The 25867-nt window shown below is 41.3% G+C and overlaps 1 protein-coding gene across 2 annotated transcripts in view; it reads right to left on the bottom strand.

The window, feature by feature from the left end:
* Window positions 1-25867, bottom strand: part of ABCC8 (ATP binding cassette subfamily C member 8) — a 134099-nt gene that overhangs the window by 57508 nt on the left and 50724 nt on the right. For both annotated transcript variants that reach the window (XM_030560496.1, XM_030560495.1), the window contains exons 10-16: window positions 23344-23506; window positions 14442-14482; window positions 11135-11280; window positions 4911-5016; window positions 4568-4678; window positions 2345-2420; window positions 2151-2256 (exon numbers count right to left, since the gene is read on the bottom strand). In XM_030560496.1, coding sequence (XP_030416356.1) covers window positions 2151-2256; window positions 2345-2420; window positions 4568-4678; window positions 4911-5016; window positions 11135-11280; window positions 14442-14482; window positions 23344-23506 — 749 coding nt within the window. The remainder of the gene's footprint in view (window positions 1-2150; window positions 2257-2344; window positions 2421-4567; window positions 4679-4910; window positions 5017-11134; window positions 11281-14441; window positions 14483-23343; window positions 23507-25867) is intronic.

The raw sequence follows: 25867 nt of genomic DNA on the forward strand, positions 1-25867 counted from the left end.
ACTGTGGTCAGCACCTCCATGAATGCCACAAGGAATCTTGTGTTGAAGCTACTAGGCGTAGTGAGATCCATGTTGCACTCCTCTTGCCTTTGTCGTTTAAGGAATCACTACACTGCCACTCATGACATGTTAGTCAGAACGAGCAGCATACTGGACAACAGTTCGGGATCCATTCCTGCAGACCAAAGAGGCAGAGTGTGCAGTACACAAACCGTCAAAGATGACGTCAAATGTGGACGGAAGCACAGGGATTGCTGGGATGTGAAGCAATGCATCATAGGGCTTTGGGGCAGGACCCAGGGATGCCCTGCAACCCCCTCCACTTTCCCACAAGTCTTAGCAGCAGAAGTGAAAGAGATGCTCTGTGGGATAGATGCCCAAATTGCACGGCTCTGAATACCATTGCAAGTGTCGCAAGTGTGAACACACTATTGTGCAGGCAGCTAACAGTGTGAACACACAACCACCATTTCCCTTCAGCGCTCTCTGAGCAGTGCTGTAGCTACTGGCGCTGTACCTCTGCCAGTGTAGACATCCCCTTAGAATCTGCCTGGCCAGAAACTAGGGGGCTGCACTGATTTGATAAGACCCCCATCTGGTAGCTGTACTGCAAGTGTGCACAATTTATATATAACTGAAGCCAACACTCAAACTGGGACCCCTGCAGAACGTTCTACAGACTGTGGTTCTGAAAGATGAAAAAAGAATCTTGCCCTCGGGAACTCAGTAGGAGCTGTGCTAAGGTTGTTTCAGTTGGAAGCTCCTGTATACACGTGACAGATAGCAAAGCAAATGTGATAACTGCTGGATTTGAACCTGTCATACTTTGGTGCAATGGGATAAAAACAAACTGAAACCAGTCATGACCTTTACACTGTTGCTGAGCATATACTTGGCCAACAAGCCAGTGATATTTATAAACAGTCTGATAAGACTCACAATTTCGTCTGCTTTAGTTTAGAATCAGCAGGTAAAATAACATTTTTAATGATGTTATTTTTAAACAAAATATTTACAGTTTTACTGAAATGGAGTTATTTCAGCTAATCAGAGTGAAAGGATGCTGTACAGCTGCTGATGCATAACTTTCTTATGGTTATACTCTGGTTTCACTCCACATCTGTGTAGCCTAATAGATAAAGCACTGGACTAAGACTCCAGAGACATGCTTTCTATTCTTGGCTCTGCCAACAACCTGCTGGGTGACCATGAGCAACTCACATAACCTATCAGTGCCTCAGTTTCCTGACCTGTAAAATGAGGATAACGATACTGACCTCCTATGTAAAGCACTTTGAGCTAGGTTTTATCAACAATTATGAAAATACATAGTAGTCTGATTGGCTGAAGGTGCAGTTAGTTCTCTGAAACAGGGCAGTATGTAAAAATCCCTGTTCACTCATTGGCTGAGAATCATTATTAGCCAATCAGAGTGTCCTATAACTGCATGCTTGTTCCTTAATTCCCAGTCAGCTGGAAGGAAAAGTATTTATATCAGCTAGATTCCTCTGCAACTTGTCTATAGACTTCATGCAAACAATTGTACCATAAAGAGTCTTATGACGCATTGCAGCTAGTAAAACTGAAAAAAAAATCTATTTTTGTAATACGCACAAGATAAAAAACATTCACACACTTTTATCTCTGATAATGAGCAGACAGGGTGGGGTGTTATTGAAAATCTTATAAAAGCACAGTATACAGTACACTAATTGAAATTTGACTTGAAATTTAAAAGACCAGACTGCGACTGTCCCTTATTCAAGTTTTGGGGTGCAGCAGCTTCTCTCTGCATTGCCCATACAAAAGCCAGACCTAACTATAGCCTTCCCTTTTGGGAGCACAGGAACAACTTCTTCTGTGTCCCCTTGAGAAGAGCATATGGACAAGACTATGCTCCCCCAGCACAGCCCATGAAGCAGGCCAGGTGCATCAGGGAAGTATCCTGAGCATATTGCGATTTATCCAATATCGATGATGCGAGACCACTGATGAGACATGGTGAGCTTTAGGACTAAATTCTCTCCTTGGATACGTATCCACAACACGCACTGAATTCACAAGAGCTGTGCACATTGCTCTGAGGGTAGAATTTGGCCCTTTTCGACCTATTACCATTCAGCACAAACATGAAGTCTTTAAATAGTTACCTGTTCCAGAATACGTTCCCGGAAGTCTTTTGCATCTCCCCAAGTGTCGCTAGCAAGAGTGAAGACTTACCACAGCCCACCTGTCCTACGATCATTGTTAACTGACCTGGGAGAGTGGGAAGCATATTTGAGGTTCTCATTACCAGACATTTGCTGAACATGTGTTATTCTATATATCTGCTGTGGTTTTTTACCTTGAGGGATTCGGATATCAATGTTGGACAATGTTGCAGATCCTTCAGGTGTCCAGGTGAAAAATCCATTTGTGATCTATGGCAATATGTTGAGAAATGAAAAATGGAAAAACAGCATCAGGGCACACCTGTTTGTTTTCTGTGTATGAGAGAAATATCCGTTGTCATCTTTAAATTGGACATGGGACCAGAGGTTGCCTCTGCTCAAAGAAGTAAAGCTGAGGCTTTCAGGGCCTGATTTTCAAACAGGGGTCTCCCTTTCTGTATATAATACTCTGCACCCATGTGAGTGTGAGAGCTGGTTGGAAAATGGTGAAAAGCTTTGGTGAAAAGTTTTTGCATTATGTGTGAAATAATTCTGATGAAATTCTGAAAATTAAAACAATTTAACCAGCTCTTTATGTGCATGTGTCATCTTTCATGCGATTCTACTATAAATTCTGCGGCTTACCTTGTGGGTTTGCCACATCTTAAGTGATAGGAATATATCAGCATGCAAAATATGGGTGACATTCATCCCTGTGCAGAGAGCAAGCACCAGGTCTATGTATCACTTAAATGGTTCAGGGGCCTTGGCCGCTCTCTGTAGACCTCGGAATGCCACTCTTTATACATAACTGCAGTCAGATTCCCAAGTATAACAGGCTTACAGACTTTTTCACACAATACATCTTCTGAAGCAGAAATTAAGTATTGCTGCCAATAGTCACTCTTACACTATTTTCTTCTGTGCTTCTTATGTATGATTCTCTGCCAAGTTTGGAGGTAACTTTTCCCCTCACCTGGGTTTATCTGATCTTTTCTTTACTCCTTTTAAAAATTACTGTAAAGTAGTGCTCTGGGGCTTTAACTGGAGTGAGGCTTTCCTGTGACACTCCAATAAATGGGGACTTGAGGAGCCATTTTCCAATACGGTAAATAAATTGGGCTGCCTGTCCTCTCTTACTGAGAGAGAAACAGGGAATGACTCCACCGAAGAAGCCAACGGGTTTACAGCGATGTAAGAGATCAGTCAGGCCCAACATGTTTGGACCTGGGAGAGAGGTAGAATGGGGCATCTTTTTGTGTTGGCTTGCAACTTCCACAGGGGAAAAGTGACATTTGTTACCTTGGGAAGCCCCCTAGAAAAAATGAGAGAAAGGCTTTGGGGTCCTTCCCTGTCTCTCCAGAAGAAAGAGGGCAGCCAAGGAATCCTCACTTGAAAAAAAGACTCGCTGGGGAAAGGAACAGCATGGAACTATCTGGGATAAAAGAGAAGCCAGGAACACCAGGGGCTTGGGAGCAGCCTTGGGTCAGCTTGTGACAATGGTGACAGCTGAGGGAGCCAAAAATTACAGTTGCTGGCAGCTGGCCCTTGATTAATTTTTTTTCTACCCTATTTGCAGTCAAATCCTGCACTCATTGTCTCTGGTTATATCACTACCATTCCAGAGTCTTGGGGGCTGCAAAATTCTCTCTCTTGTCTCAGTACTGCCTGATGTTCTTTTCCCCAGAAAGAGTGGATCTCTGAGAAGGAGCCTATCTTCCTGGCAGTCTGCCTCAGGCTAGAAGGGTTCAAGGACTCAAAAATCAGAACAGCAATCCCATTTCACCTCTGAGCTGAGTCAGGATATGTACCGGAGTCTTCGGAGTGTAACAGCTAATGCACTAACCAGTCGTCCTACTTAGTCCCTTTAGTAGTAAATGAACTGGCACAGATATCACTCATTTTGTTGTGTCAGGGACGCATATGCTGTCACAGACAGGCTAAATAAATAACTCCATCATTATAACAGCTATCAACATTTGCTGCTGCCAAACAGTTCTATAGCAAGTCAGACACATCCATCTTTAAAGTGGATTAGGGGCTTCTAATCCTTTCTTTGGAGAAGCTGGAGGTATTTGTTTTGAGGTCAGGGCTAATTATTCAAAAACACATGAAACATAGAAGGGCTGAAGGAATTTTAAGGAGGACATACACACAACTATTCAAAAGCAATACATTGAAAATCAATTCAGCAATCTGTTCTTTACTTGAAGCAAAATGGATGGCAATAGCTTCTTTGGGAAACAGTGGGGATAAAAATTACTCTTTGCCTTTGGTTTCTTTGAGTGGAATTAGGTGTCTGGCAGCTCTAGGTTATCCATTAATTTTTGAACCTGGAACCTTGCTGTAGGAATTCAAGAATGATTATTAGTCAAATTTAGTAACAGCACTATTAGAAAGAGTGATCTTAGTATCACCTTTACACAAAAATCATCTCCTTCTGTGATGTTAACAGGTCTTCTCATGTGAGAGCTGTAATTGTTCCAGTCTTCTCTGGCAGGCCTCTTACGGTTAACAACTTTGAGGGGCTGTGCAGGATCAGGAAGACAGAAATACATGGTGAATGGTGATGGGACCAGGAGAGTGCCTTCAAACACTCATGTTATGATCTACAGGAAACAGGATATTAAGATGGATTTTTGCAATTGCAGCCATTAATTAGTAGGAAGTGAACAAGATTATTGGAGTGATCTGTCAGGAATTAGCAAGGGGAGTAAATCAGTCCACCCACACAGTGTACAACTGAACATTATTACTTACAACCACCTGGTATTTGCTGTGGTTGTCTGCACTTCTTGGCTCTGAACATTTATCATGTTCTTCTCCAATTTCTTCACTTGACAAAAATTCACTCAGTTTCTGCACACTGAAAGCAGAGAAAAGGGATTGGGCAGAAAGCAGAATGCAAAATTTTTGATCAGTGCAATGTTCATTAGAGGATACCCACAGCAGTGCCCCAGCTGTTCAGTTTACTGGGTGGCTTATACATTTGTTCTTTATAAAAATATGCAGTAAGGGATGTTTCTGCAGTGAAATTTTAAAGTTGTGCAGTGTTCTCTCTCACTATCAATAATTATTTTAGATACTTCTTGGGTCCTTCTTCTACTCATACTGTCAGTGTCTAGGAAGGAGAAATTAGGACAAAATATTTCTTTAAACAGTGAGATAGAGATTAAACTTAATCACAGCTCATTTTTGAAGCCGCATGCTAAAGCAAAACCATTTATAGGTCACTTAAATTAATGAAGTGCCACACAATTAGTCCTGAGCAAACTGACAAGAATTAGGACCTCAAGTGAGCCTGTTCCATGTCCAATGGGACAAATTTGTCTATCGTGTCAGCTTCAGAGATGAATTTAGCCCACCGTGGCACTAAAGATGAATCTGGCCCAGTGTGTTTACAGAGGCAGACCTGCCTAACAAATACAATTGTAAAAAGAATCCTGGAGACCAGCATTAAAGAAGAATGAAAAAAATACTCCCTGAATATTTAACATTTAGTTTGTTAGGAGGCTAAATATCTTTATCCAATCACAGCCCATGATGTTGATTCTCCTGAGTGGCTGCACATGCTTTACAATGTCCATCCATGTACACTGCTGAGACAATAGGCAAATCCATTCTGCAGCACTACAATAATGGATTAAATCCTGAACAACTCAGTACCAAAAAGATGTGACAAAAGGGAAGGAGTTCAAATAGCAGCAACCAAAATGAGGAGGTGCTGGAGGTACCGATTAGTGAAGGAGGGCTGAAATAACTGATTTAAATATGTCTCTCAGCTCAATGGGTGCAAATGTGGGGAGCTACACTGAGTGTGCCGTATTAGCATAGTGAGGTACAAACTGTGCCTCGGTGTGCCATTTTGGGCAGGGGAGCCCTTGGTGAGGACAGCAGGCAGTATTTCTACTGAACTCACTCACTGGGGGCTTCTCCTTGGGAGTTAGCATTAGTTTCCTTTAAGGACTCCATTGGAGCTCCACTTACCAGGTTGATGCTCTGAATCAGTTCTGAATCTGCCTTGGACACATTCTCTGCACAGCTACCACTACCCACTTTGGGACTGGTGCAGGCAACCTGTGGGCTTCCCAGTACAGAGGTGGATGCTGGGCCCTGGTGCCAGCACAAATCCACCTGTCCACCTTGGGCAACCTTCCTGTGGCCAAGGGACTGATGCCATGGTTTGCATGACTAGGGAGTGAATCTGGTCTAGTGTCTACAAGCATCTGAAGAATTTAAAAACCAAAGAGGGGAATTAATTATCTAGTGTGAGGCAAAGGGATTTAGCTAGGAGTAATGATGAATACCAGGACAACAGTTTTCAATGGGGAGGTCTATTAGACCAAGGGAGGAGGTGGTAACGTCCTGTCACTATATCTAAACTGCACAAAGCAACAGAAAATAATGTTGGGAACAATCCTGTCCTTTCAGTGGTGTGAACTAAATAATCTATTAGAGATTTTCTAACTGACTGTGCTGGTCCAAACTGGTTTTAACCATTGTCCTGTGTAGGGGCTGGTGTAGAGCTGTATGCCCATTTTCCTTCTTGGGAAAATCAGGGAGAGACTGTACACAATCCCACTCCCATGAGGCCTACCCCATGAGTACACAGACTACCTAGGCTGCATCATCCTTTAGAATAATGCTGCCTGCTTCCTCAGTCCTGCAGACTGATTCAGATGATAGAGTGAGGAGCATGTGTCTGTGTGTCTCTGGAGATGTGCAGTTCCCATGCCCCTCCGTGGACAGGGACTGCAGATAGGAGAGGCCTTTGTGCAGCTGCACTGGGAAGGAAGGGTGAGAGGCTGCAAGCACGTTTTTCTTCTCTATATGTAAAACCATGTCACACTTGCATCCTCTGATCCTATGTTTTGCCCTCTCTGCTCCTTGATTTTGCGTCAAGATGGAGGTACTTGGAATGTCAACAGTGTTACCTCAGAACATGAGACAAGTCTTCTAGCTGCTAAGATGATTCCTAACCATCGGCTTATTCTCCTTCTCCTCCTGTTGCTGCTGCAGCTGCACATACCGTAAAATATGGTAACTTAATCCTGTGAGGAATGATGATGGCTTGCTTCCCATAGTGCTACACGGTTACATTCTTTTAAGTACTAAATGTATACATGTTACGGTGCTGTGGCTGACACAGCAGTTTCACAAGCTGAAGCTATAGTTTCTGGATTTCTGATATCTCCACTAGGGATCTTATGTTTAACCAGTAGATTGGACATATTGATTAGGCTATGGTGGTTATTTGCAGAGCTAATTGCACATGTGGTTTCATATGAATCCCACTCAGATACCAAATACCATGGTTGCTACTATACACCTCCAGTGAAGAAAAGTTGCGTGGCTGTGTCCTTCATCTTTTATGTCTTCTCCACCTTTTAGCAGTAGCTAAACCAGTCAGCTGCTTGGTTTTATTTTTATACCAAACACCATGCAGATTAAAACTGCTTTTCAAATAGACACTTCTGAATTCCTCACCTTGTTAGTGGCCTTTCTGCCACTAGGGGGTAATCCCCTTTCTAAATCATAAATAATCTCCCAGGCTACTTGTCCTGTGAGCTTTATGGATACCAAATGGCACAAAAGCCTTGAAGCGGTTTTTCAGCTGGACTGGGCCCAGTAGGAATTTAACTGACATTTGTTTTGACAATGTCAGTGAAATCTACTATGATGCTTTTAATTCAGACACTAGCTGAAGAATCAAAAAAGCTGTCAAGGTTTTTAGAGAGGATACATTATCCTGTAGATCATCTTGTATTAAATATTCTGGCCAACATTAACCTGCCTGGAGCTGTGAAATGGAAGTGTGAAGAGTTAATATTACTGCAATCTTGTCCCAGTTTGTGTTCCTCCTGGGCTGGTCCCACTCCTGGAACATATTTTGCTTCACTTAATGAGACAGTTTTTTTCAGTTGCTGGCTATTTAACCAACCACAGGTCTATTTGTTTAGAGGCCAGTTCAGGTTGTCTCAGAGACTGAAGAAAGCCAAATTTACACTCTATCAGGTTAGGTTACCTTTATCTGACCTTACTGATAAGATGTTCATTAGTAGAAAGATGAAACAGAAGGGCACAATTACAGCAAACAATTGATTTGTGTGCACTCTGCAGTTGTGTTTCCACAAGTAACAGAACAATGGACTCAGATTCTTACCACACAGACAGCAGGGAGGAAGGAGGACATGACAGCATGGTTATGTAATCTGAGCCAGTCCTGCCTACATTCCAAATAACAGGGCAATAACTTGGTAGCAAGAAGGCAACCAAATAGTAGCTAAGGGCATTGCTAACAAGAGTGACACATGGCTATCTGGGTCTTAATCTGACTTAAGCAGGGACCTCACACACTGGTAAACCTCAGTTCCTCCTATTCTCTGCCTTTAGTACATAACAGTGGTGTCTCCTAAGGGCTGTAATACTTTGGTCTAATTTCATTTGTATTCAGTTTAGTGCACAGGTGTTGGTGGCTTGTGGTGGACAGGAGGTCAGACTAGATGATCTGGTGGTCCCTTCTGGCCTAAATCTGTTTGAAGCATTTGTGCATGAACAGAAACCCTGTCCCGAGGCAACCATGCCACTAACTATTTACAAACTGCAAGAAGTTCTGCAGTGGAATCATTAGCTGTGCCCAAATATGTGCTCGGTGCAGCTGACAGGGTGAGGTACTGTAAAGGCCATTGGAATCTCCATGATCCTGAGACGGATCCAATGCAGGCCACAAGCCCAGTTTGCCAACCTGTAGCAGTCCCTGGTGGACTGCTACACTAGCTGGGAATTGCAGGAGAGGACTCTGTTCCAGCCACTGCCTGCATACACTTGGAAGGAGAGTGTGCATAGAGCTGGCTTGTCATAAACAGATAAGTAAGAGTTAATAGAACAGAAGTACTTCATATCTCTTTTGCCTGTAAAGGGTTAACAAGATCTGTGAGTCTGGCTGTCACCTGACCAGAGGACCAATCAGGGGACAGGATACTTTCAAATCTTGAGGGAGGGAAGTTTGTGTGTGTGCTGTTAGAATTTGGTGGTTGTTTTCTCTGGGTTCTGAGAGGGACCAGACGTGCAACCAGGTTTCTCTCCAATCTCTCCGATACAGGCTCTTATAAGTTCATAATAGTGAGTACTAGGTGATAAGGCGAGTTAGGCTTATGGTTGTTTTCTTTATTTGCAAATGTGTATTTGGCTGGAAGGATTTTAATTTGTACTTGTATACTTAGACTGGGAGGGTATTCCCAGTGTCTATAGCTGAAAGACCCTGTAACATATTCCATCTTAAATTTACAAAGATAATTTTTACTCTTTTACCTTTCTTTAATTAAAAGCTTTTCTTGTTTAAGAACCTGATTGTTTTTTTATTCTGGTGAGACCCCAGGCGACTGGGTCTGGATCCACCAGGGAATTGGTGGGGAGAAAGGAGGGAAGGGGGAGAGAGAGGCTAATTTTCTCTCTCTGTGTTAGGATTACTTTCTCTCTCAGGGAGAGTCTGGGAGGGGGAGAGAGAAGGAGGGGGAAAGGTGAATTTTCCTCTCTGTTTTAAGATTCAAGGAGTTTGAATCACAGTGATCTTCCAGGGTAACCCAGGGAGGGGAAGCCTGTGAGAGGCAATGGTGAGGGAAAGGGTTTACTTTCCTTGTGTTAAGATCCAGAGGTTCTGGGTCTTGGGGGTCTCCGGGCAAGGTTTTGGGGGGACCAGAGTGTACCAGGCACTGGAATTCCTGATTGGTGGCAGCGCTACAAGTACTAAGCTGGTAATTGAGCTTAGAGGAATTCATGCTGGTACCCCATCTTTTGGACGCTAAGGTTCAGAGTGGGGAATTATTCCATGACATGGCTACATTGGCTTTACGTTGCTGGATGGTTTTGCCACACTGGAGGAATCCTCAGATCTCTGTTTAATTCCCCTTTGCACTACTAGAATAACACAAGTAGAATTAAGCATGAGACAGGATCTGGCCCATTGTTTTGGTAAGGCCTTAGAGAACCATATGTAATGTCACAAAGAGGTAGAAAACATGAATTAATGTTTATAAAGCACTTTGTAGAGGATAAGCGCCAAGAATCATTTTATTCAATCCTGCAGTCTTTGATCAGACAGAACCACCACTGAAATGAATGGGGGGTTGGCTTGTTAAAGACTGAAGTGTTAGTTCTGCTATCAGTATTGTTGGCCACAACACTCTCATGCATACAGTTGGCTATGAAATTGATGTGTCTTAACCGCATTAGCCTGATGAGCCATTGGCTCAGGGGAACTTGGACTTTGACACTCATTAAGCACATTCATTATGAGAAGGAAATTCATCTGGTCCAGACTGAGAATTTATTCACTGAATTTTTTCCCTGTTGACTTCAAAATTTTTTTTTAAACTGTTCTATCACAGAGCTTCCCCTGATAAAATCTAATTCTCCCAGGATTTGCAGCCAGAATCAGGGGAAAAGAATGCAGCCCAAGAGATACACATTGATGTCCGTGTGCTTTTCTGATTATTTTGTTCCCTTCCACATATTTTTATGTGGAGGGGAACATATAGCTGATTTTAAATAAACTTAAATGAGCATTTATCGTGTAATTCCTATTTCTATATACACACGTGCGCGCGCACGCACGCACGCACGCACACACACACACACACACAGAGAGCACAGCACAGAATACACTGTAGCCACCACAGTGATAAAATCTATACAGTGGATCATACAATAATTTATTAACAAGCAGTAACTATCAGTTCAAAATCCACAGGGCCAAATTCTCTGCTGGTGTAAATGGCTGCAGTGTCAGGCTAGTTAGCTCCATTCTGCCTAATTCCGAGAATTGAGCCCACATCGCATAACATGGGACAACACTTACGATAAGAGGTTGAAAAGCAATTTCCAAATAATGGTGAAAAATAACCACATTATTTTTGAATTACATATTGGGGAATTGAACAATAATGACTCTCAAATGGAGGGAGGTTTTGTCCAGAAACTCTTACCTGACCAGAGCTTTGACAGTAGATCTGACCACACTGGAGAGCAGGAACAGCGGGGTGACAAGAATGTGAAAGAGGGAGAGTGAGGCAAAGGCCACTGATGGGGAGAAGTCAGCATTTCCAGTCAGGTGGGCATGAACCACAAATGTCTGCAAAGATACAATGATTACAGTCTTAAAAGAAGCAAACAGAGAAAACATTTCACATTGCACTGTATTCTCAATCATGTAATGGGCAGTTTATTGTTTTAGTTGGGAAACATCATGCAACCTGCCACTGCAGAGCTCCTCCTGGCAGTCATTATACATTTGTTACAATTTGCTGTTCATACATCAATTATGTAAGAAGATTTTTAGGGTCTCAGCTTTTGGTCTCACGTTGTTGTAATTCCTTTCACCCAGTGGCAAGAGGCATAATTTTGGTTGTGTGATAAGCAAAAAGAGACAAACACACTAAGGGTCAGATTATAGCATTTAAGCACTAGTACACACATGGGTTGTTAATATGGAGCCACTCAACCACAGCAAGAGCTCCGGAAGGGATTGTGTCCCAGAGGTACTATCCCTCCCATAGTTCTGCAGTGAGAAGGTGGGACCTGCACTGCTCCTGCTTCCTGGGGCACCTGGCCAGCTCTATAGGCGTGTGTGTGTGTGTGTGTGTGTGTGTGTGTGTGTGTGTGTGTGTGTGTGTGTGTGTGTGTGTGTGAGAGAGAGAGACATGGTTCAGGACTATGATAAATTGTGAGGGGTGCTGTAAGGGAGCAGTCCCAGTGCCCCAGAGAATTGAACAGCAGGAGCAAATAAATAAAAGAATGAACAAACAGGAAAGACCCATATATGTTTTAATGGAAACATTTAATGACAAGATCATTTATGATCGAGAAAAAAAAAAACTTTGCTAGAAAGGCACTTCAAATCATGTCACACCATATACAGAATATCTAGTCCTGAATAACCAGATCCATAGTGGGCCATGTTCTGAGCTTCTTGCACAGTTTTCAATCCAGTCTCATTCAAACAAAGGCCCCCGGGATTCTATTTTCTGATATTTATTGCATGAGCTCAGTAATTACTCCTCAACATACAAATCATGGTCTTTCTCTCCTCAAGGTCTGGTCTACACTGAGCTTAAAATTTTTCCTCATTGTACTGGAACCATTTTAGCTCCATAGGTTGTAGTCCTATGCAGAGCACGAGTGCAGACAAGGTGTCAGTGATTTTACAACCATGTTTGTCTAAGAAGGGTTAGAGGATACAACGATAAAAATGCCTGTGGTATTGTCTGCCCTCATGCTCTCACTGTGACTACCACCAGTAGACCTGCACTAGGGCTTCTGCCACTGTGGAAAAGGTTAAGAAAAAGCTCAGTTAAGACACAGTCCCAGATCTATGGTGAATCTGGGAAGAATAAGGTTTTTTTCTATATAGTTCTGTTTCCACTTCAGTGAGAACCAGGTTGGATCATTATAGAATAATAGAAATGTAGGGCTGGTGAGGACCTTTAGAGGTCATCTAATCCAACCCCGTGGTGAGGTAGGACCAAGTATGCCTACACCATCCCTGACACTTGTTTGTCTAACCTGTTCTTACAAATCTCCAATGATGAAGATTCTACAAAGTTCCTTGGAAGCCTGTTCAAGAGCTTAACTATCCTTATAGTTAGAAAGTTTTTCCTAATATCTAACTTAAATCTTCCTTGCTGCAGATTAAGCCCATTACTTGTTATCTCATCTTCAGTGACCATGGAAAACAATTGAGCAGCATCCCTCTTTATAAACAGCCTGTAATGTATTTGAAGACTTATCAGTAAGGTTAAGATTTAGTCACAGATATTTTTAGTAAAAGTCATGGAGAGGTCACAGGCAATAAAAAAAAATTCAGGGCCCATGACCTGTCCATGACTTTTACTATATAAATACCCCTGACTAAAACTTAGCAGCTCCTAGGGCCTAGGGAGCTGCTGCTCTGGGGGGGCTCAGTACACTGCTGCTGCGGGAGCCTGGGAGCTGACGGCTCGCCCCTGCACTGGCTGTGGGGGCTGACTATCCCCAGCCACCCCTGCTCCAAGGCCCCAGGGACCACTGCTTGGGTGCTTCCCCCGGACCAGCCGCCTGAGCAGCGGACGGTGCAGCTGGCGCCAGGGACCACTGCTTGGGCACTCCCTGAGGCCAGCCACTCTGGGACCGCCTGGGAAGCAGCCGGTGTGGCTGGACCCAGGGTCACTCCGGCAGCACCTGGTGTGGCTAGCTGCAGGGCACCCGAGCAGCTGGCCCCAAGATCAGTCACACCAAACATTGCAGCTGTGAAAGTCACAGAATCCGTGACTTCCATGACCTCTGTGACAGAATCGCAGCCTTACTTATCAGATCCCTCCTCAGTCTTCTTTTCTCAAGACTAAAACATGCTCTCCTCTGGACTCTCTCCAATTTGTCCACATTTTTCTGAAGTGTGGCACTTAAAACTGGACCCAGTACTCCAGATGAGGCCTCTTCGGTGCCAAGCAGAGTAAACAACTGCCTCTCATATCTTATATACAACACTCTTGTTAATGCACCCCAGAATATATTCAATTTGTGATCCATGTTAAACCCAAAATCTTTTTCTGCAGTACTACCACCTAGCCAGTTATTTCCCATTTTGTATTTGTACATCTGATTTCTCCTTCCCAAGTATAGTATTTTGCATGTGTCTTTATTGAATTTCATCTTGCTGATTTCAGACCAATTCTCCAATTTGTCAAGGTCCTTATGAATTCTAATTCTGTCTCTCAAAGTGCCTGCAACCCCTCCCAGCTTGGGGTTATACACAAATTTTAAAAGCATACTCTACTCTCCATTATCTTAGTTATTAAAGAAAATTTTGAATAGTACCAGACCCAGGATGGATCCTTACAGGATCCCACAAGATTTGTCCCCCCAGTTTAACTGCCAGGTATGGATAACTGTTCTCTCAATATGGTATTTTAACAGTTTTGCATCCATTTTACAGTAATTTCACCATGACCAAATTTCCCTAGTTTGCTTATGAGAATATAATGTGGGACTAAAAAGAAAGATACATCATGCCTACAGCTTACCCCTTTAGCCACCAGGGAAGTAATAACTACTTACAGTATTATATTATTTAATATTACTTATAGTAATATAATATTTAATAACCCCCTTAGACACTTCTTTTTAAATTAGCAAAAGCAAGTGAAATCAGGTGTTTCTAGTGTAGCATTTGACAGATCTCAGTTTGGAATCTACTAGCCTTCACTTCAGGTAGACCTGGCTTGTAAACATTGCTATTTTAAAAAAGTTTATACTTACTGTAAGTACAGCTGCAATTGGTATTGCTGCATTCATGAAAACTGTGAAGGAAACATGCATCACTGTTTAGATAGTCTGTACCGAGCGGTCAAAAATATTTACAATATAACAAGTATACAATATAAACTAGTATTTGACATTATCATGGCATTTCCTATGCTTAGAATAGGAGAAATTCACAAATATTGTGGTAAATTTAACTACTGCAGCCAATATACTTGTATTTTTTTTTATGGTGCCCACAGTATATTGCACTCCAGATTGTCAAAATACACAGCACCTATCAAATCACTGTATGAATAGATTATTGGCTTATACATTGCATTGCACGGTCAAGAGGAAGTACAATTTTTTTCCCTGGTACTCTTGGTGCAATAGGTAGCAAGTGTGCCATTTCTGACATATTGTCCACTCAGTAACATTCCAAAATAATTACAATCATGATTACAGTAACAGAAGCATTTTGAGACAGGAGTTAACTGTCAGGTTACTGCTGGAAGATCAGATTAACCCCTGGCTTCAACGGAGTCACTCCCTGTACATCCCAGGAATGGATTTGGCCCATCCTATTTTGCTATTTCAGGAGAGAAATATTTAAAGGTTCTATTATAAAATTGCAGGACTACAGTTTCTCCTCTGGTAAAAAAATAACAAGGAAAGGGGAGAGGGTGGGAAGGGTGACAAGTTTTTATACTGATATTTTCTTGTAATCATCTCTTCGATGAGCCAGGGTTTGTGACCTAACAGAAAGGGAAAGGAATGGGGTTGCTTAGGTCAAGAACCTGCAGAGAATGGTCCCAAAAGCTGCAGAGAATGGTCCCGAAAAGCTGCAGATCCCTGATGATAGGGACAGAGCTGAAATCTCTTCATATAGTGGGAAAAAAGGTGTTCTAGTGATGTAAGGCAGGACCTGGGCTCAGAAGACCTGGCTTCTATTCCAAGCTCTGCCAATGACTTCCTCTGTGACCTTGGGCAAGCACTTGACTCTCTGTGACTCATTCCTCATCTGGAGATAGGGATAATAACACTTGTTTTATCAGTCTTGTCCATTTAGATTGTAACCTCTATAGGATGTCTCTTGATATGTATTTGTACAGTGACTAAATATGATGGGGCCTACAGGTGCTGCTGCAATATAAATAATGAACTGTAGTTTCCTCTCTGACCTCTAGTTTTATGGTCACTCCTGTGGCATGGTGCCATTGATTTCTCTAATATGGCCAGATTATTAAGCACAGATGGTTGGGGACTGGAAAGAATGTGGCTTCTGGCTGAGGTCCACTTTCAGACCGGACATGAATATAAACTAACAACTCTACATAATGACTAATTATCTATTTGAAAACACAGAAAGAACCTTGCTTGTTCGTGTCAGAGTCAGCTGTGGTCACATCACAAGCTACTCACCCCACTTACTTGAGCTTTGTTTTGCCCAGTCTTATTTCACTATCTAAATATAATTGAAAAAGAGAGAGAAAAAATTTAAAATCTATTGAAAAAAAATCAAGAAAACTAATTCCTTTCCCTAAGTTAAATATTTTTCTCACTATAGTAAGAGGTGAATTTAGAAAGGTCACAGATAACTCATTTGTATATATTCTAGTAATGTGTTTTAAAGAGCCACTGATTTAATTAAGTATTTTGTTCTCAAGCTTCCTGCACCCACTAGTGGAAAGGCCTGGGATTTATGCAGTTATGCAATTTGTGCAATGTGCAGGGCTGTTGTAGCCATGTTACAACATCCCAGGATATTAAAAAGACAAGGTGAGTGAGGTAATATCTTTTAGAGACCAACTTCTATTGGTGAGAGAGAGAGAGAGAGAGAATCTTTCAAGAGTACATGGAGATTTTCTTCAGGTCACTCTGTGCAACAGTTAACCCACAAGAATGGGAAAGAGATCTGCTTATTATCATTACTGAAAATAGCACTCTCTCAAATCTCTTTTAAGAGGGGCATTAGGCAAATTAGGGATGAATTTATTAGCGGGGGGAACTCTATATCCTAGTAAAGAGGACTGGGAAGAAGTTGGTAAAGTACAGGTAGGAGCTAGTGAGGAACAGTCACATGTAAAAGAAAAAAGCCCTGTTTAAATATAACACATGAAGGCAAGCAACAGAATATTGACAAAATGCACAAGTGCTTATATACAAATGCTAGAAGCCTAAATACTAAGATGGGGGAATTGGAATGCCTGGTATTAAATGAGGATATTGATATAACCGGCATCATGGAAACTTGGTGGAATTAAGATAATCAACGGGACACAGTAACCAGGGTACAAAAATATATATAGGGTGACCAGATGTCCCGATTTTGGGATCTTTTTCTTATATAGGCTTCTATTATCTGCCACCCCCGTCCCGATTTTTCAGATTTGCTGCCTGGTCACCCTAAATATATAGGAATGACAGAGTGGGTCACTCTCAGTGGGAGAGTGGCACTATATGTGAAAGAAATCACAGAGTCAAATGAGTGTCAAAAATCTTAAATGCACCATAGAACCATGGATAGAAATTCCATGCTTGAATAATAAGAGTATAGTAAGAGGAATATACTACCGACCACCTGATGAAAATGGTGACAGTAACTGTGAAATGGTCAGGGAGATTAGAGAGGCTACAAAGGCAGAAACTGCAAAAATAATGGGGGATTTCAACTATTCTCAAATTGACTGGGTATGTATCACCTTAGTAAGAAATGCTGAGACAATATTTCTATATACATTAAATGACTGCTTCATGGAGCAGCTTGGAATGCACAAGGAAAGAGGCAATACCTGATTTAGTCTTAAGTGGAGCACAGGATCTGGCCCAAGAGGTGAATGTAGCTGACCTGCTCGGTAATAGTGATCATTAACATCCTTGTAGGTGAAAAATTCCAAAGAAACCCATTACAGTAGCATTCAACTTCATAAACGGGGACTACACAAAAATGAAGAAGCTAGTTAAACGAAATTAAAAGGAACAGTTGCAAGGGTGAAATGCCTGCAAACTTCATGAAGACTAGTTAAAAACATCATAATAGATGTTTTTAAACTAAATGTATACTCCAAATTAACACACACACACGCACACGCACACGCACATGCACACGCACAGAGTAAGAGGACCAAAAAATGCCACCATGGCTAAACTATAGAGTAAAAGAGGTGGTTAGAGGCAAAAAGGCATCGTTTAAAAACTGGAAGTCAGATCCTAGTGAGGAAAATAGAAAGAAGCATAAGCTCTAGTAAGTCAAATGTAAAATATAATAAGGCAATCCAAAAAAGAATTTGAAGAGCAACTAGCTAATTACATCAGAAACAAGAAGCCTGCCAGTCAATGGGACCATTGGATGATCAAGCAGCACTCAAGGACTCTTTACATTGGTCTTTGCTGCAGAGACCCTCCACAGCTATGCCATTCTTTTTATGTAACAAATATGAGGAACTGTCCCAGACTGAAGTGTCAATAGGAGGTTTTAGAACAAACTGATAAATTAAAACAATACTAAATCACCAGGACCAGATGATGTTCACTCCAGAGTTCTGAAGGAACTCAAATATGAAATTGAAGAACTACTCACTGTGGCATGTAACCTATTGCTTAAATGAGCCTCTGTACCAGATAACTGAAGAATAGCTAACATAACGCCAATTTTTAAAAAAATCTCCAGAGGCGATTCTGGCAATTACAGGCCAGTAAGCATAACTTCAGTACCAGACAAACTGGTTGAAACTATAGTAAAGAACAATATAAATCAGACACACCGATAAACATGGTATGTTGGGGAAGAATCAACATGGCTTTTGTCAAGGGAAATTATACCTCACCAATTTATCAGAATTGTTTGAGGACGCCAATAAGCATGTGGACAAGAGTGATCCAGTTGATATAGCGTACCTGGACTTTCAGAAAGCCTTTGACAAGGTCCCTCATTAAAAGCTCATAAGCAAACTAAGAAGTCATGAAGTAAGAAAGAGGGTCCTTTCATGGGTCAGTAACTGTTTAAAAGATAGAAAAAGTGTAAGAATAAATGGCCAGTTTTTACAATGGAGAGAGAAGTAAATAGCAGGTTCTCCCAAGGATCTGTACTTGGACCTGTGATATTCAATATATTCATAAATGATTAGGAAAAGTGGGTCAACAGTGGCATGGGAAAAATTTGCAGATGATACAAAACTATTCAAGATAGTTAAGTCCTAAGCTCACTGCAAAGAGGTACAAAGGAATCTCACTAAACTGGGCCACTACATCACAAAATGGCAGATGAAATTCAATGTTGAAAAGTGCAAAGTCATGCACATTCTCTGAAAACATTCTCTCAGGGTTCAGTGGCAGTCAAAAAAAGGTAACAATGGTACAAACTATTAGGAAAGAGATAAATAATAAAACAGAAAATATCATAATGCCACCATATAAAACCATGATACACCCACACCTTGAATACTGTGTGCAGTTCTGGTCACCCCATCTCAAAACAGATATATTAGAATTGGAAAAGGTGCAGAGAAGGGCAACAAAAATGAGTTGGGGTATAGAACAACTAAAAAGATGAGGAGTGTTCAGCTTAGAAGAGACAACTTAGCAGGGATATGATAGAGGTCTCTGAAATCATGCATGAGATAGTGGAAATGAATAGGGAAGTGTTATTAACCCTTCACATAGAACAAACAGTCACCTGATGATATTAATAGGCAGTTTTAAAACAAAACAGTAGGTTTAAAACAAACATAAAGAAGTACTTACACACACACACACACACACACACACACACACACACACACACACACACACACACACACACACACACACACACACACACACAAACTGTGCAACTCATTACCACAGGCTGTTGTGAAAGCAAAAGTATAAATGGGTTCAAAAAGGAATTAGATAAGTTCACAGAGGAAGGTCCATCCATGGCTATTAGCCAAGATGATCAGGGAGGCAACCCCATGTTCCAGGCATCCTTAAACCTCCAACTGCAAGAAGCTGGGACTGGATGACAGGGCATTGATCATTTGATAGTTGCCATGCTCTGCTCATACTCTCTGAAGCATCTGGCACTGGCCATTGTCAGAGACAGGATACTGGGCTAGATAGGCCACTGGTCTGACTCAGTATGGGCATTCTTATGTTCTTATATTTTTGCTTGACAGAATTTGATTTTATGGGGTTTTATTATTTTTATAGTTATTTATATTTTAAGCATTCTTTTCAATGATTGATTTACATATTCACAGTTCAAAATTATGGGTTCTAAGCATTTTTTCAATTTTTATTGATTTAAATTTTCACAGTTATAGGAAATTAAAAGAGGTCACACAATAATTAACGTTTTTATCTCAATTTATGCTATCATTAAAGTTCTAGAACAGTTAAAATCTCAATTGTCAACATCACCTGCCATAATATACAAAGTAAATATCCTAAAATCAAACTCTAAGAAGTTCTCAAGCAGTATTTTCTTACTTTGCCTATGTAAATTTCAAATATTACTGATGGAAATATTTTTTTTTCAGTTCATGTGTGTACAGTGAAGTTGATGTTTACTGACATTTACTGATAAAAATCTACTTCTTTCAAGCCTAAGCATATTATAAGATACTTCATTTTATATATCATAGGAAAATATCAGTAGTTTCGTAATACTAAAGAAAGAGGTTAACCTCAATTTTTATTTACATCCATGCCTGTCTTTTCCTCTCACCAGGCTTAGTCAATGTTCAGACAGTAAAAATATTCCCAAGTTATTTTATCTTCTCCTGCGGAATATCCTCATTTGACCCTCAAACAGTTTTGGCTGACTCCTTGGCTGTCATTTTTTTGACATGAACTCCCAGAAGGATTTAATGTGCTGTTAGACATTGGTAGACTATCCTTCCTGTTTTCAAACATTAAAAAAGATCTATAATGAATCCTGAAAATATACTCCATTTCTTAATTTTCTGTATGTTTAAAATGAATTTGTCATGTTAATGTAGCTCTAATTCTTATTTAGAATGTTTGCATTAATGAATATTGCATATATTTATATTTCCAGGTAAAAATTTGGTTAAAGCTAGAATTAAATTGTAAATATTGATCAATAATTAAGCATTTTTTTAAAGGAAAATGATTCCCCCCCACTCACAAAACAACCAAAAAATGTTTAAAAGCCTGGAAAATTCAAAGTTATGTTTACATTTTAAAAAAGATAAAATGAAATGTTTGTGCTGAAGTTCAAAACAACCTCAACTCTGTCCCCCATGACCTTCCTGCTGCACAGTTGTCACACGTATGAAATATGGAGAAATTGTGATGCAGGACCTTTGATAAGGAATGTCTTCCTAAGGCCTTTAAGAAATTTGTATCCTAGAGTTCTGGGTTTCTTAAATCCACTCAGCCACTGTATTTGAAATTTAACTGTGGGAGTTTTGAAGAACATAGATTTGTTTTTTGTGCATGTCTAAGCAGAGAACCCAGCAAAGTTTGGCCATGGATAGACTCTCTTTTGCTGCAGACTGCCCACTGGCAATATTCTCCTCCAGTGTATGATCGTAACAGCAACCTATCCAACTGATTCACTTGTGGGTAGAGGGAAAATGGTTGTTGTAGTCAGGATTGGAGGTGAAATCCTGATTCTATGGAAGTCCATGAGAGTTTTGCCAGTTATTTCAATGGGGCCAATTAATTTCTTTAAATGAAACTATTTTAAACAAACAAACAAACAAAAGGATGCATTACCATTATCAGGCAAACGTGGTATATTGAAATGTTTTTAAAATAAACTTATTTCCGAGTTCAGGTATTGCAGATGAGTTGGATTCTGTCAAAAGCACTGTCCTTGGACAAAGGGAAACAGAACTGAGAAAAAAGGAAATTAACTGAACACCTTAGATCTAGGATCAGGTACTGTGCTTTTCCATCTGCGGATCTGATGTTGGTTATGCTTGTAACTCTATTTATATCTATATTGAGAAAAATAATGAGTTCTGTGCCTTTATAATCCCCATATAGTATGCCAGAGCATCAGCTAGTGTAAATCAATGTAGCTCTATTGACAGCCTAAGGGAAGGTCTACACGTAAAAAGCTGCAGCGACACTGATGTGGCACTTTAGAGAGGATGCTACAATGCTAATGGGAGAGCATCTCTCATTGGCATAGTTAATCCACCTCTGTAAGAGGCTATTACTATGTCAATGGGAGAAGTTCTCCTGTCAATATAGCGCTGTCTACACCAGGGGTTAGGTTGTTATAACTGCATCACTATGGGGTGTGGATTTTTTATGCCGCTGAGAAACATAGTTCTACTGATGTAAGTTTGTATGTAAACGTGGCCTAAGTTAAAGCAGCAAAGGTACAGATACTCCTGACCTGAGGTTATAGGAACTTTTTACAGCCTCTTTAATTATAGGTTTGGCTCAGCTCAACTCAGAGGTAGAGTAAATGCTTTACAGGCTATGAGATGAAGTAAGACTGAAGATGGAACACAAAAACCCTGGAATGCTGAAAATTGCTTAGAGTCTCACAGCTTCACCCATCCCCAGAATACTAGGATCCTGCTGAGAATCACCATAGTTTCATAATGAAACCATCTAGGTAAGAAGCCTGTGATATCTTTCTGTTCTGCAGCCTCATTACCACAGAATCATAGAATATCAGGGTTGGAAGGGACCTCAGGAGGTCATCTAGTCCAACCCCCTGCTCAAAGCAGGACCAATCCCCAACTAAATCATCCCAGCCAGGCCTTTGTCAAGCCTGACCTTAAAAACCCCTAAGGAAGGAGATTTCACCACCCCCTAGGTAACCCATTCCATTGCTTCACCACCCTCCTAGTGAAAAAGTTTTTCCTAATATCCAACCTAAACCTCCCGCACTGCAACTTGAGACCATTACTACTTGTTCTGTACTGAGGTGCATATTGCTTGATACCTGGCACCGTGATACAATGTACTATGAAATCACATTGGAAATAAAGCCTTAAGTCAATAAGGGCCTTTTGCAGCACTTTTCTACATTTTTTAGCTGTTTGTTGTTCATAGGAAAAATCCCTATGAAATCACAGGTCCAATTAAAACAGCAATTAGACAGTTACTCCTAGTCTGAACCTACAGGACATTTTTACAACCCTAATGATGCACAGCAAGACACTGTGTTGTCCTGAATAAAACCAAATATCTCTGTTTTGTCTTTGGCACTTCCCAACTCAGTATGATCCTATTACCGTCCACAGGCAGCAATACAGACTACTTCTGTTGAGTAATCTCAGCTACCCTAGCCAGTCAGTTCTCAAGTGGAAGTGCTATACAAGCAGGCTTTTCACCAGTGCAGCAAAAGGCTCTAAATCAGCTATCTTGCACAGGTTTTGTAGCTTGAAGTTCAGTTAATCTGGATTACTGGGGCTGTACAAGGAATTGTGATGACTTTTCAAATCTGCAGACCCATGTACAAACGCTAGTTTAATTTGCACACATCATAAAACCATCACATAGCTGGCAGTCTCATTCCAGTGAGGTTTAAGACTGAACAATAGAAAGTGATGCTAGACAGGATTGGGGAGCAGTAGGCACAGTCAGAGGAGGAAGGCTACACAGCACTAAATTCTCCCAGGGAGCCCTCCTCTACCTGCTGCTATTTGTCCTTCACCCTGACTCCAATTCACATTTGTAAAAGAGAAAAAATTCTACGGATTACTTGAATTGACACATTTTGTAGAGATTAGTTTCTTCTTAGCTCATTAAAGGGCCTAATTATTCAGGGCACACATGCATAAACCAAACTTTATTGAATCAAAGGGAAGATCTGCCTGCACAATAAGGAGTATGGGATCAGACCCTAAAGCAGCAGGATCTACGGCAGCTGAGAAATGGTAAACTCATTAGGAGATAATAATGTACCAGTACATGAGCTCATCAGTGTGATAAGGAAACAGCTTACTTGATATGGAGGTATAGAGAGCAAAGGCCTTAAGGCTGGTCATTTCCTTTTGCCGGGTTTCCTCCACACTGCTGTGAAAGATATGTTCCCAGGCATAGAGTTTAAGGAGTTTAATGCCCCGAAGCATCTCATTTGTTTTCTTCAGTCTCTCATTGGAAATATTCTGCACAATTACATGTAAATTAATTTAAGGAAGATTACTAGAGCACCTTAGAATGAGGATCTGTGTCACTGTGTAAACTGCCTGCAGTCCCCAGCTGGTTGCATACAGTAATCAGTCAATAATATTTTCAATGGCTCTGTCCATTCAACTTTCCCTTTCTAGGGGTGTGATTTTCAAAAGTGTCTAGGTGACTAGGAGCACAAAGTCCCACTGACCTTCAATGGGACTGGTGCTCCTAAATCACCTAGCTGCTAATGAAAATCTCACCCCTACAGGGGCTTTCAGTCACACCCAGGGGTTGGCATGACTTCTAGTGCCAAGAATGTTTGCTGAATTTTCACTGTGTAATGAAATATCCCCACATAAAGTAAATCTTAGTAGCTGCTGACAATGTGAAATAAACATTTTTACATGGTAATTAAAAGCCACACAGACTGCCACTGTATAATGTGCTAGTAATGATGTACTAAACTGAACACATATGTTGTTTCATAATTTGTTTCTTTTTCTCCAAGGCAACCCATTATTGCTCAGTTATGAGGATGGAGGCCACACACATTTCTAGAGGAGTTGATACTATGGAAGGTATTTGGAGGTGGGGATACTTATGTATAACTCTCATTAATACTCAGTGCTACGTGTGCATACTGAGGGCAAAGTAGATCTCAGGGAGCAAATCTTGTCCCCTGACCCCCTAAATGGGTTCACATGGCTGGAGAGGCAATGAAATAGTGATTCTACTGAGTATAGGGACAGGCTTCAGAGGAGGGCTCCACATTCTTTGTGCTGTGAAGCACTGATCTGTGGCAACTTGGGCTGCAGCAGTGCAGGTGATTGGGTGGGAGGAGAATATAAATGCAAGTCCAGGGCAGGGTTAAGGGATGACCAGTGGCTATGCAAACTATGGGGTTCTACAGACCAAACCCCCACATGTATCATGTTGCGTGGCTGCTAGTACTTTTCAGAGGCTACAGTAGTAGCCGGGTGTGTTTGCACCGATACTCTGTGACAGTGGCGCTGGAACATTTTTAATAGTGGGGGTGCTGAAAGCCAGCCCCCTTATCCCTGTCCACCCCACCAAGCTGAGGCTGAGAGCTGGGACCCCAGGCATACGTGGCTGGCAGGCGGGACCTCGGGATTCTGCAGCAATCCCCCGCACCACTAGTTCATCGATTCGTGGACTCTAGGACTCGAACGGACCTCGAGAGGTCATTGAGTCCAGTCCCCTGCACTCATGGCAGGACCAAATACTGTCTAGACCATCCCTGATAGACATTTATCTAACCTACTCTTAAATATCTCCAGAGATGGAGATTCCACAACCTCCCTAGGCAGTTTATTCCAGTGTTTAACTACCCTGACAGGAACTTTTTCCTAATGTCCAACCTAAATCTCCCTTGCTGCAGTTTAAGCCCATTGCTTCTTGTTCTATCATTAGAGGCTAAGGTGAACAAGTTTTCTCCCTCCTCCTGATGACACCCTTTTAGATACCTGAAAACTGCTATCATGTCCCCTCTCAGTCTTCTCTTTTCCAAACTAAACAAACCCAATTCTTTCAGCCTTCCTTCGTAGGTCATGTTCTCAAGATCTTAATCATTCTTGTTGCTCTTCTCTGGACCCTCTCCAATTTCTCCACATCTTTCTTGAAATGCGGTGCCCAGAACTGGACACAATACTCCAGCTGAGGCCTAACCAGCACAGAGTAGAGCGGAAGAATGACTTATCATGTCTTGCTCACAACACATCTGTAAATGCATCCCAGAATTATGTTTGCTTTTTTTGCAACAACATCACACTGTTGTCTCATATTTAGCTTGTGGTCCACTATAACCCCTAGATCCCTTTCTGCCGTATTCCTTCCTAGACAGCCTCTTCCCATTCTGTATGTGTGAAACTGATTGTTCCTTCCTAAGTGAAGCACTTGGCATTTGTCTTTATTAAACCTCACCCGGTTTACCTCAGACCATTTCTTGAATTTGTCCAGATCATTTTGAATTAGGACCCTGTCCTCCAAAGCAGTTGCAATCCCTCCCAGTTTGGTATCATCTGCAAACTTAATAAGTGTACTTTCTATGCCAACATCTAAGTCGTTGATGAAGATATTGAACAGAGCCGGTCCCAAAACAGACCCCTGAGGAACCCCACTTGTTATACCTTTCCAGCAGGATTGGGAACCATTAATAACTACTCCCCGAGTACAGTTATCCAGCCAGTTATGCACCCACCTTATAGTAGCCCCATCTAACTTGTATTTGCCTAGTTTATCGATAAGAAGATCATGCGAGACTGTATCAAATGCCTTACTAAAGTCTAGGTATACCACATCCACCGCTTCTCCCTTATCCACAAGACTCGTTATCC

Source organism: Gopherus evgoodei, chromosome 4, assembly GCF_007399415.2.
Source record: "Gopherus evgoodei ecotype Sinaloan lineage chromosome 4, rGopEvg1_v1.p, whole genome shotgun sequence".
Taxonomy (NCBI): Eukaryota; Metazoa; Chordata; order Testudines; family Testudinidae; genus Gopherus; species Gopherus evgoodei.